This window comes from Mustelus asterias, unplaced genomic scaffold (assembly GCF_964213995.1).
Source record: "Mustelus asterias unplaced genomic scaffold, sMusAst1.hap1.1 HAP1_SCAFFOLD_1705, whole genome shotgun sequence".
NCBI classification, from domain to species: domain Eukaryota; kingdom Metazoa; phylum Chordata; class Chondrichthyes; order Carcharhiniformes; family Triakidae; genus Mustelus; species Mustelus asterias.
The window spans coordinates 40,851-53,955 of record NW_027591650.1 but is presented as its reverse complement, the minus strand read 5'-3'; the positions used below and the strand labels follow the sequence as shown (position 1 = coordinate 53,955).

The window sequence follows — 13,105 nt, the reverse complement described above, 5'->3', positions numbered from 1 at the left end:
AACGTTTCAAGAAATTAGATACCGCCCTTGGGACTAAAGGGATCAAGGGATATGGAGGGAAGGCGGGATCAGGGTATTGAATTTGATGATCTATCCCTGCTTCTATTTTCTATGTTTTAAGTTTATTTATTAGTGACACAAGTAGGCTTACATTAACACTGCAATGAAGTTACTGTGAAAATCCCCTGGTCGCCACACTCCGGCGCCTGTTCGGGTACACTGAGGGAGAATTTATCATGGCCAATGCACCCTAACCAGCGCGTCTTTCAGACTGTGAGAGGAAACCAGAGCACCCGGAGGAAACCCACGCAGATATGGGGAGAACGTGCAGACTCCGCACAGACAGTGACCCAAGCCGGGAATCGATCCCGGGCCCCTGGCGCTGTGAGGCAGCAGTGCTAACCACCGTGCCACCGTGTATGTTTCTATGTTTCACAGCCTGTATGGCTCTTCATCAGATTTAAAGAGAGGTAGAAATGAGGTGAGTTATATACTGTACACGAGGGGGCGTAGCAGCAGGAGCACAGTAGAAGATCAGTGATTGGTGGGAGCTCGGAGAGATTGCAACAAAGATGTGCAGGTGATGAGAGAGGAAGTGTTAATGGAGGAGAAGGACTATAGAAGGTGCTGATAGCAGCAGAAAGATATCAGAATGTATTCATGGAAAACAAAGATCCATTGACTCTGTCTACACTTCCCGCTGCCTCGGCAAAGCAGCCAGCATAATTAAGGATCCCACGCACCCCGGGCATTCTCTCTTCCACCTTCTTCGTTCGGGAGAAAGATACAAAAGTCTGAGGTCACGTACCGACCGACTCAAGAACAGCTTCTTCCCTGCTGCTGTCAGACTTTTGAATGGACCGACCTCGCATTAAGTTGATCTTTCTCTACACCCTAGCTATGACTGTAACACTACATTCTCCACTCTCTCCTTTCCTTCTCTATGAACGGTATGCTTTGCCTGTATAGCGCGCAGGAAACAATACTTTTCACTGTATGTTAATACATGTGCCAATAATAAATCAAACCAAATCAAATCAAAGATCAGTTTTCTGTGCAAACACATCTAAAGAGCAAGTGACACTGGCTCAGTGGTGGGGGGGGGGGGGGGGGGGGGGGAGTTCCCGATAAAAACACAACTAGTGGGTTAAGATGGAGGAGAAAGGTCACAACCTAAAGCTGCCAAACTCAGTGTTGAGTTCCCGAGGGCTGCAAAGTGCCCGAGTGGAATATGAGATGATACTCTTCCAGCTTACACCAGCTTCACTGGAACAGTGCAGCAGACCAAGGAAGGACATGTGGGCATGAGAGCAAAGTGCCATGTTGAAATGGCACGTAACCAAGGTTGGTGCCATGCCTGCGGACTGAGCAAAGGTGTTCCACAAAGCAGTCACCCAGTCTGCCTTTAGTCTCCCCAATGCAGAGGGGAACTACAACACCCAGCATGCACTTGTTGCCAAGATGAGCGCATGCCCACCGCACTGACTCCTGGGTATTGTAGTTCCACAGCACAGCCGGAAGTGACGACCACAGACCGGAAACTACAACTCCCGGGGTGCATCGGACAGGTCGCGATTGTGACTGGCTATGACGTCATTTCCACCCGGCCGTAAAGTGAGAGTGCTCCGGGCCTGTGGGAAATTTCAGCTGTTTCTTTACGGCACGATGGCGCTTTCCAGGGAGACGGGCCGCTCCCTGGTAACTCGCTACCTCCGGACCCGCTGGATTTTGAGCGGAGTCGGTCGGCGGCTGCCGTCTCCGCTGCTGAGGGAACCGGGCCGCGATACTGCGGCAATCGGATCCACGGTGACAGGGGGGCGGCGGCTGTGGAGCGCGATCCCGGCCCTGGAGACAAGCTGTGCTGTGCTGCAGTCCCGGCCTCCCACCGCGGGGAGCCGCTCCCTCCTGGCCTCCGGCCTGCAGTTCCGGCCTCCCACCGCGGGGAGCCGCTGCTGGTTGATGCAGTTCCCCGGGCAGGCCAGTAGGTGTCGCTGTGAGCCAGTGGCTGGGTTGCAGTTGGAGGCTGTGGCCACGGGGAGGCGATCACAGCAGGATCAGGGAGAATGGACACTGGGAACCTCTACCAGTCTCTTTACCCTGGCAGCTGCCCTCACTTATTGCTACAGCAGAACATCGGGGTCAGATGGTGAGTAGTCACACCGTAACGCAGTAAGGTAGCGTTGGCATGGGATGCTTTGTGGATGACGGGGATATGATAACTTCCTGAACCAACCCAACTCTGTGTTTGAATCTTTCCAATCAGGTCCCCAACCCTTCCGCAGCACTGAAACTAGCAGCATTTCCAAGTGGAAATGGAAAGTGGATAAATAAAAACAAAATACTGTGGATGCTGGAAATCTGAAATTAAAAACAGGAGGTGCTGGAAAGACTCAGCGGGTCTGGCAGCGTCTGTGGAGAGAGAAACAGAGTTAATGTTTTGTGTTGGTTTGATTCTTCCTCAGAGGTAAAGAGAGGTGGAACTTGCAGCTGCACAAAGCCCTTGTTGGACAACACCTGGAGTTGTTGTTTGCGTATCTTCACACCCATATACTGTGTTTGTTCCCTTTGGGAATAGTGATGGGAGGGTTTCCAAGCTGATTATTAGTGCTTTGAACTGTTTGATTTGATTTATTATTGTCACATGTATTAACATACAGTGAAAAGTATTGTTTCTTGCACGTTATACAAACAAAACATACCATTCATAGAGAAGGAAAGGAGAGAGTGCAGAATGTAGTGTTACAGTCATAGAGTGTAGAGAAAGATCAACTTGGTGCGAGGTAGGTCCATTCAAACATCTAATGGCAGCAGGGAAGAAGCTGTTCTTGAATCGGTTGGTACGTGATCTCAGACTTTTGTATCTTTTTCCCGTCAGAAGAAGGTGGAAGGGAGAATGTCCGGGGTGCGTGGGGTCCTTAATTTTGCTGGCTGCTTTTCTGAGGCAGCGGGAAGTGTAGACAGAGTCAATGGATGGGAGGCTGGTTTGCGTGATGGATTGGGCTACATTCACGACCTTTTGTAGTTCCTTGCGGTCTTGGGCAGAGCAGGAGCCCCAGACCAAGCTGTGATACAACCAGAAAGAATGCTTTCTATGGTGCATCTGTAGAAGTTGGTGAGAGTCTTAGCTGACATGCCAAATTTCCTTAGTCTTCTGAGAAAGTAGAGGCGTTGGTGGGCTTTCTTAACTATAGTGTCGGCAAGGGGGGACCAGGACAGGTTGTTGGTGATCTGGACACCTAGAAACCTGAAGCCCGTGACCATTTCTACAATGTCCCCATTGATGTAGACAGGGGCATGTTCTCCTTTACGCTTCCTGAAGTCGATGACAATCTCCTTCATTTTGTTGACATTGAGGGAGAGATTATTGTTGCCGCACCAGTTCACCAGATTCTCTATCTCATTCCTGTACTCTGTCTCCTTCTGTGACCAAGAAGTCCTGGGTTGAACTCGAAGCCGGAGTGAATTCCTACACCTGGAGTACATCTGGACATTGCATGATTGGGAGTGTGTATCAGCCTTGGAAGGAAGTGCAGCGTAGATTCACCAGAATGTAACCAAGGGCTGGAACATCGAGAGAGGTTCCGTGAACTAGCCTCATGTTCCTTGGAAATTGAAGGTGATTTAATCCAGGAGTTTAAGATGATTAAGTGATTTGACTGGGTCGAGAGAAGCTATTTCCTCTGGGTGGGGGGAGCCCAGAACAAGGGGACAGAACCTTCAAATTGGAGCCAGGCAGTTCAGGGTGGGAAGGTCGGGAAGCGCTTCCTCACGCAGAGGAGTGGAAATCTGGAACTCTCCTTCCCCCTGATTGGGGTCAGTTGGAACCTCAGACAGGTTGATAGATCTTGGGTACGGAATCGGAAGGATCTGCAGCAACGGTAGAGAAAGGGAGATCCACAGAATCGTTCCAGCACAGAAGGAGGTCAGCTGTGCTTCCGCTGCCTCTGAAATTTTCTTTAGTGTCCTTTAAGGAAGGAAATCTGCCATCCTTACCCGGTCTGGCCTACATGCGACTCCAGAGCCACAGCAATGTGGTTGACTCTGAACTGCCCTCTGAAATGGCCGAGCGAGACACTTTGAGCCCATCTACTGTCCAGATCCCTCATGATTTTGAATACCTGTCAAATCTCCTCCCAACCTTCTACGAGGAGAACAGCCCAACCTATCTCCCTGAACTGAAGTTCCTGATTTGTGAAGGCGGGAGTTGTCAGCATTAATGATTGGGCCACACCAATAGTTCCAGTCGTCACGCAGGATGGATCCATAAGGAGTTGTGGAGATTTCAAAGTCACCCTTCACCCAGTTCTATGTGTTGAACAATCCCCAACAGTTACCCAACATCAGTGACCGGTCTTTGGGATTGGCAGGGGGCCAGCTTTTTGGCAAAATTGACCCAGGTCAGACCGATTTACAGATGAATATAGACAGGAAGTCGCAGGAACTTCTGACAATCGGGACACACACAGGCTTATTCCAGTACCGAAGATTGCCGTTTGGTATCACATTTACTCCTGCCTTGCTTCAAAGAGCAGTGGCTCAGATACTGCGGGGGGGGTCCAGTGCTATCTGACATCCCAGTCACTGGAAAAGATGAAGAGGCAACCATTTTAAAACCATTACATAACCTTTTGTGCCAGAACAAGAATTGGAAGTGGTCAGGTCAAAGCAATAATGCTTTCATAGACTCACTACAGTGCAGAACCAGGCCATTCAGCCCATTGGGTCTGTACTGACTCTCCAGAAGAGCATCCCACCCAGGCTCTCCTCTAGGTTTGGATTCCCTGGCGATTGATAAGCAACGACGGACCTCAATTCAACTCTGAAGAATTTGAAATTTTCTTGAAAGGGAATGGTATCCAACATATTCAGACTGCACCGTACCATCCCGTTACAAACGGACTAGCGGGACAGCTTATCCAAACCACGGAACACACAATGAGAGCAACCAGGAACAAACTTCACTGATCAATCCTCTTAATCAATTCCTACCCATAGAAACTAAAAGCAGGAGTCGGCCATCTGGCCCCTCGAGCCTGCTCCACCATTCAATAAGATCACGGCTGATCTTTTCGCGGACTCAGCTCCACTTACCCGCCCGCTCACCATAACCCTTAATTCCTTTACTGTTCAAAAATCACCATTGCAGATGTCAGGGCAGCCTTCTCGAAGGTCAACCCATGGAAAGCGACTGGCCCGGATGGGGTACCCGGACGAGCACTCGGATCCTGCGCGGATCAGCTGGCGGGAGATTCACAGACATCTTCAACCTCTCTTCACAACAATCTGAGGTCCCTATCTGCTTCAAGAAGACGACCATCATCCCGGTACCTAAGAAAAGCCAAGCAGCGTGCCTTAATGACTATCGGGCGGTGGCTCTGACATCCATCATTATGAAGTGCTTCAAAAGGTTAGTCATGGCACGAATCAATTCCAGCCTCCCGGACTGCTTGATCCACTACAGTTTGCCCACCGCTGCAACAGGTCCACACTGACGCCATCTCCCTGGCCCTGCGCTCAACCCTGGAACACCTAGATAACAAGGACACCTGTGTCAGACTCCTAATTATTGACTACAGCTCTGCCTTTAACACCATTATTCACACGAAACTCATCTCCAAACTCCGTGGCCTGGGCCTCAGCACCTCCCTCTGCGACTGGATCCTGAACTTCCTAACTCACAGACCAGGAGGACGTGGAGGCTTTGGAGAAGATACAGAAAAGATTTACCAGGATGTTGCCTGGTTTGGAGGGCATTAGCTATGAGGAGAGGTTGGAGAAACTTGGTTTGTTCTCACTGGAGCAACGGAGGTTGAGGGGAGACCTGATAGAAGTCGACAAGATTGTGAGAGGCATGGACAGAGTGGATAGTCGGAACTTTTTCCCAGGGTGAAAGAGTCAATTACTAGGGGGCACAGGTTTAAGGTGCGAGGGGCAAGGTTTAAAGGAGATGTACGAGGCAGATTTTTTACACACAGAGTAGTGGGTGCCTGGAACTCGTTGCCGGGGGAGGTAGTGGAAGCGGATACGGTAGTGACTTTTAAGGGGCGTCTTGACAAGTACATGAATAGGATGGGAATAGAGGGATATGGTCCCCGGAAGGGTAGAGGGTTTTAGTTCAGTCAGGCAGCATGGTCGGTGCAGGCTTGGAGGGCCGAAGGGCCTGTTCCTGTGCTGTAATTTTCTTTGTTCACAATCAGTAAGGATAGGCAACAACAACACCACCTCCATGACCATCCTCAACACCGGTGCCCCACAAGGCTGTGTTCTCAGCCCCCTACTATACTCCTTTTATGTCTATGACTGTGCGGCCAAATTCCCCTCCAACTCCATTGTCAAGTTTGCTGATGACACCACCGTAGTGGGTCGGATCTCAAACAATGACGAGACAGAGTACAGGAATGAGATAGAGAATCTGGTGAACTGGTGCAGCAACAATAATCTCTCCCTCAATGTCAACAAAACGAAGGAGAGTGTCATCGACTTCAGGAAGCGTAAAGGAGAACATGCCCCTGTCTACATCAACGGGAACGAAGTAGAAAGGGTCGAGAGCTTCAAGTTGTTAGATCACCAACAACCTGTCCTGGTCCCCCCATGCCGACACTATAGTTAAGAAAGCCCCACCAATGCCTCTACTTTCTCAGAAGACTAAGGAAATTTGGCATGTCAGCTACGACTCTCACCAACTTTTACAGATGCATCATAGAAAGCATTCTTTCTGGATGTATCACAGCTTGGTATGGCTCCTGCTCTGCCCAAGACCGCAAGAAACTACAAAAGGTCGTAAATGTAGCCCAATCCATCACGCAAACCAGCTTCCCATCCATTGACTCTGTCTACTCTCCCCGCTGCCTTGGAAAAGCAGCCAGCATCATTAAGGACCTCTTCCACCTTCTTCCGTCGGGAAAAAGATACAAAAGTCTGAGGTCACGTACCAACCGACTCAAGAACAGCTTCTTCCCTGCTGCTGTCAGACTTTTGAATGGACTTACCTTGCATTAAGTTGATCTTTCTCTACACCCTAGCTATGACTGTGACACTACATTCTGCACTCTCTCCTTTCCTTCTCTATGAACGGTATGCTTTGTCTGTATAGCGTGCAAGAAACAATACTTTTGGCTGTATACCAATACATGTGACAATAAATCAAATCAAATCAAAGATCTATCTATCCTTGCCTTGAAAACATTCAATGAGGTAGCCTCAACTGCTTCACTGGGCAGGGAATTCCACAGATTCACAACCCTTTGTGTAAAGAAGTTCCTCCTCAACTCAGTCCTAAATCTGCTCCCCCTTATTTTGAGGCCATGCCCCCTAGTTCATAGAATCATAGAAACCCTACAGTGCAGAAAGAGGCCATTTGGCCCATCGAGTCTGCACCGACCACAATCCCACCCAGGCCCTACCCCCATATCCCTACATATTTACCCGCTAATCCCTCTAACCTACACTTCTCAGGACTCTAAGGGGCAATTTTTAGCATAGCCAATCAACCTAACCCACACATCTTTGGACTAGTTCTAGTTCCACCCGCCAGTGGAAACAACTTCCCTGCTTCTACCTTATCTATTCCCTTCATAATCTTATATGTTTCTATAAGATCTCCCCTCATTCTTCTGAATTCTAATGAATATAGTCCCAGCCTACTCAGTCTTTCCTCATAAACCAACCCTCTCAACTCTGGAATCAACCTAGTGAATCTCCTCTGCACCCCCTCCAGTGCCAGTATATTCTTTCTCAAGTAAGGAGACCAAAACTGTACACAGTGCTCCAGGTGTGGCCTCACCAGCACCTTATACAGCTGCAACATAACTTCGCTGTTTTTAAACTCCATCCCTCTTGCAATGAAGGACAAAATTCCATTTGCCGCCTTAATTACCTGCTGCACCTGCAAACCAACTCCTTGTGATTCTTGCACAAGGACACCTATCAACCGTTCTGAGAGCGATGACCTCCAGACTTATTGATTTATTGATCATTGTTAACATTACACTTGTTTGAATTTCTTGGGGATGTTCAGTTTAAAGGTGGAGGAGATGCTCTGTATTAATCTGGATTCTATCAGCTGCACTGGGCACCGTGTTACTATATCTATATATTCCGGGATTAGGCACGGTGACACAATGGTTAGCACTGCTGCCTCACTGCGCCAGGGACCCAGGTTCGATTCCCAGCTTGGGTGACTATCTGTGTGGAGTTTGCACGTTCTCCCCGTGTCTGTGTGGGTTTCCTCCGGGTGCTCCGGTTTCCTCCCACTGTCTGAAAGACGTGCTGATTAGGTGCATTGGCCATGCTAAATTCTCCCTCAGTGTACCCGAACAGGTGCCAGAGTGTGGAGACCAGGGGATTTTCACAGTAACTTCATTGCGGTGTTAATGTAAGCCTTACTTGTGACTAATAAATAAACTTTAAAAACTCATTGCTTTGTGTTGCATCGTGGAGTTGATAATCCTGATGGATTTGGGCCTTCTGTGGTCCAGTAATCTCAGTGATTAGGTCTGGGAGGGATCCTCTTATTGAAGGTGTGGTGTGACTGACTCACAGTTGCTTTATTCCCAGGTCAGGCGCTGTTGGAAGCTGCCCGCTTAAACAACACATCCGAGGTCAGCAGGTAGGCGGAGTGCTCTGTTTCTAAACACTTACAAAACACAGGAGCCTCAGACAAAGACAATGTCATTGATAACACACTGACACACATCAGCTGTGATCTAATTGGATCGTGGAACAAAATAGGGGGCACGGTGGCACAGTGGTTAGCACTGCTGCCTCACAGCACCAGAGACCCGGGTTCAATTCCCGGCTTATGTCACTGTCTGTGCAGAGTCTGCACGTTCCCCCGTGTCTGCGTGGGTTTCCTCCGGGTGCTCTGGCTTCCTCCCACTGTCTGAAAGATGTGCAGGTTAGGGTACATTGGCCGTGCTAAATTCTCCCTCAGTGTACCCGAACAGGCGCCGGAGTGTGGCGACTAGGGGATTTTCACAGTAACCTCATTGCAGTGTTAATGTAAGCCTACTTGTGACACAAATAAATAACCTTTAAAACATCTTGATCTCCAGTGCCTATATCGTTTCTCACTACAGCAATAATCCCTTTCTTTACGAGCAAAGCTACACCACCTTCTTTCCCTTCCAGTCTGTCCTTCCGAAATATTGAGTACCCTCGGATATTCAGCTCCCAGACCTGGTCTCCTTGTAACCGTGTCTCAGTAGTCGTCACCGAATCATACCCCCTTGCCGCTATTTGCTGTTAACTCATTAATTTTATTCTGAATACCAGGTGCATTCAGATACAAAGCCTTTATGTTTGTCCATTTTAAGTTTATTAATTTTCCCTACTCTTAGAATCATAGAATCCTACAGTGCAAAAGGAGACCATTCGGCCCATTGAGCCCAGACCAACCACAATCCCACCCAGGCCCTGTCCCTGTCCCTGTAATCCACCCATAACCCCTGCAAGTCCCCTGACACTAAGGGGCAATTTAGCATGGCCAATCAATCAATCTAACCCGCATATCTTTGGACTGTGGGAGGAAACCGGAGCACCCGGAGGAAACCCACGCAGACACGAGGAGGATGTGCCAACTCTGCACAGACAGTGACCTGAGGCTGGAATCGAACCCGGGTCCATGGAGCTGTGAGGCAGCAATGCTAACCACTGTGCTACCCTCTTGTACGATTCCCTGGTGTGAAGTGACATTCACGTGCTGTGTCATTCCTTTCATTATCTGGTAACAATTAGCCTCATCATTAACCTGTGCTCCTACCTTCGGGTTGAAGATGATCCTTGTGCAGTCCCCACTGTGGACACCAGGGGGCAGTACGCCCACTGACCATCGACGCTGTGATCAGCTGACATCGAGAAGCCAATGCGGCCTCAGTTAGAAACACTGGTCCCCAATCAGTCTGTCGAGGGATTCCTGACCTCGCCCAGCCCCCTTCCCGCCCGGACACTTGCCAGATTAAAGCCTTTACCTCAAAAAAATGATCAACTTGCATTTATAAAGCAGAAGCTAAAATCACAAGAGCACGGCATCACAAGGGCGGCACGGTAGCGCAGTGGTTAGCACTGCTGCTTCACAGCTCCAGGGACCCGGGTTCGATTCCCGGCTCGGGCCACTGTCTGTGTGGAGTTTGCACATTCTCCTCGTGTCTGCGTGGGTTTCCTCCGGGTGCTCCGGTTTCCTCCCACAGTCCAAAGATGTGCGGGTTAGGTTGATTGGCCAGGTTAAAATTGCCCTTAGTGTCCTGGGATGCGTAGGTTAGAGGGATTAGTGGGTACAATATGTAGGGATATGGGGGTGTAGGGCCTGGGTGGGATTGTGGTCGGTGCAGACTCGGTGGGCTGAATGGCCTCTTTCTGTGCTGTAGGGTTTCTAAGGTTTCTAAGCAGGAGGAGGCCATTCGGCCCCTCAGGCCTACTCTGCCATTCAGTAACATCATGGCTGATCTGATTGTGGCCTTCTCCACTTTCCTGTCTGTCCCCCATAACCCTCGACCCCCCCACCCCGAAAACTCTGACTCGGCCTTGAATATATTCAGTGAGCCGCAGCCCCCACTGCTCTCTGAGGGAGAGAATTCCAAACACTAACCACCCTCTGAGAGAAGATATTCCTCCCCAGCTCCGTCTTAAATAGGAGACCCCTTCTTTTTAAACTATAACCCCCAGTTCTAGATTCCCCCCGAGGGGGAAACATCCTCTCAGCATCCACCCTGTGAAGCCCCCTCAGAATCTTATGTTTCAATAAGATCCCCTCTCATTCTTCTAAACTCCAATGAGTCTGGGCCCAACCTGCTCAACCTTTCCTCACAAGACAAACCTCCTCATTCCAGGAATCAGCCTGGTGAACCTTTTTTGAACCGTGTCCAATGAAAGCATGTCCCTTCTTGAATCAGGTGACCAAAGCTGTATACAGTTTGTGGGACACGGGCGTCGCTGGCTGGTCAGCATTTATCGCCCATCCCTAGTTGCCGTCAGAGGGCAGTTGAGAGTCAACCACATTGCTGTGGCTCTGGAGTCACATGTAGGCCTGACCAGGTAAGGACGGCAGATTTCCTTCCCTAAAGGACATTAGTGACCCAGATGGGTTTTTCCGACAATCGACAATGGTTTCATGGTCATCAGTAGATTCTTAATTCCAGATATTTGTTATTGAATTCAAATTCCACCATCTGCCGTGGCGGGATTCGAACCCGGGTCCCCAGAACATTAACTGAGTTTCTGAATAAATAGTCTAGCGATAATACCACAAGGCCATCGCCTCTCCCTTATGGTCTCACCAACAGTTGTTTGACAAGACTTGGTTCCTCTTGCAATTAAGGCCAACATTTGCCTTCCTTACTTGCTGGATCTGCATGCTGCCAATTTTTTCCCACTTTCCTAACCGATCTGTACCACTTTGCAGATTAGAACCATAGAACCATAGAAAATTACAGCTCAGAAATAGGCCTTTTGGCCCTTCTTGTCTGTGAATCATAGAAACCCTACAGTGCAGAAAGAGGCCATTCGGCCCATCGAGTCTGCACCGACCACAATCCCACCCAGGCCCTACCCCCATATCCCTACATATTTTACCCGCTAATCCCTCTAATCTACGCATCTCAGGACACTAAGGGGCAATTTTTTAGCATGGCCAATCAACCTAACCCGCACATCTTTGGACTGTGGGAGGAAACCGGAGCACCCGGAGGAAACCCACGCAGACATGAGGAGAATGTGCAAACTCCACACAGACAGTGACCCAAGCCGGGAATCGAACTCAAGTCCCTGGAGCTGTGAAGCAGCAGTGCTAACCACTGTGCTACCGTGCCGCCCCAAACGAACCATTTTATGCCTAGTCCCACTGACCTGCACTTGGACCATATCCCTCCACACCCCTCTCATCCATGAACCCGTCCAAGTTTTTCTTAAACGTTAAAAGTGACCACTTTATCCGGCAGCTCATTCCACACTCCCACCACTCACTGCGTGAAGAAGCCCCCCCTAATATTCCCTTTAAACTTTTCTCCTTTCACCCTTAACCCATGCCCTCTGGTTTTTTTCTCCCCTAGCCTCAGCGGAAAAAGCCTGCTTGCATTCACTCTATCTATACCCATCAAAATCTTATACACCTCTATCAAATCTCCCCTCAATCTTCTACGCTCCAGGGAATAAAGTCCCAACCTATTCAATCTCTCTCTGTAACTCAGCTTCTCAAGTCCCGGCAACATCCTTGTGAACCTTCTCTGCACTCTTTCAATCTTATTAACGTCCTTCCTGTAACTAGGTGACCAAAACTGTACACAATACTCCAAATTCGGCCTCACCAATGCCTTGTTTCACCTTACCATAACACTCCAACTTTTATACTCGATACTCCGATTTATAAAGGCCAATGTACCAAAGGCACTCTTTACGACCCTATCCACCTGGAGATTCTTTGTATCCTCCACGCAGCTTACTTTCCTACCTGTCTTTGTATTATCGGCAAATTTGTCTACAATACAGTCCGTCCCTTCATCCAAGACATTAATATTGATTGTAGGTAGTTGAGTTGAGTAAGAACATCCTGAGGTGCTCCATAGGTACTATTATTAACCAAAGTTTGATACAAAGCTACATAATGAGATCAGATGACCAAAAGCTTAGCCGAAGAGGTCAGTTTTAGGGAACGTTCTAAGGGAGGAGAGAAAATGGGAAAGGTTTCGGGAGAGGAATTTCAGAGTCTGGGGCTCGTGCCCGACAGCCTGGTCCCCAGTGGTGTTGTGAATAAAATTGGGGAGGGTCGGGACGCAGGAATTGGCGGCGATCGGGGATCTCGGAGAGTTGTTGAGCTTAGATAAGCTCAGCTGAGGAGTTGGGGAATTTGGGACAAGTCTGGTTTGCTTCAGTTTAACTCTCCAGGTTGCAGTTCCCAACTAAGCCATCAGGGGGATGTGTTGCTTCATGTCTGGTTCACTTTCTGTCTCCCCGACTGGGAGAAGCAGCACCGTCACCAAGTGTCGGTGTCTTGTTGCTTTCCTCCTGAACACAGCACCCTCTAACCCCAAACCCACGTGTGTGTGTGTCATGCTTTGTGATCCTTCCATCAATAGGTGCCTACGCTGCCCAGAGCCCTCATGATTTTAAACCT

At 49.1% G+C, this 13,105-nt stretch overlaps 1 protein-coding gene across 1 annotated transcript in view; it reads left to right on the top strand.

Annotated features, from left to right (window-relative positions):
* Positions 1-1,590: 1,590 nt before the first annotated feature.
* The window catches only part of LOC144488606 (mitochondrial disaggregase-like), a gene marked incomplete at its 3' end in the record, with an annotated part of 36,936 nt that continues 25,421 nt past the window's right edge, over positions 1,591-13,105 (top strand). The window contains exons 1-2 of the mRNA XM_078206667.1: positions 1,591-2,146; positions 8,557-8,608. Of these exons, the coding sequence (XP_078062793.1) occupies positions 1,666-2,146; positions 8,557-8,608 (533 nt within the window). The remainder of the gene's footprint in view (positions 2,147-8,556; positions 8,609-13,105) is intronic.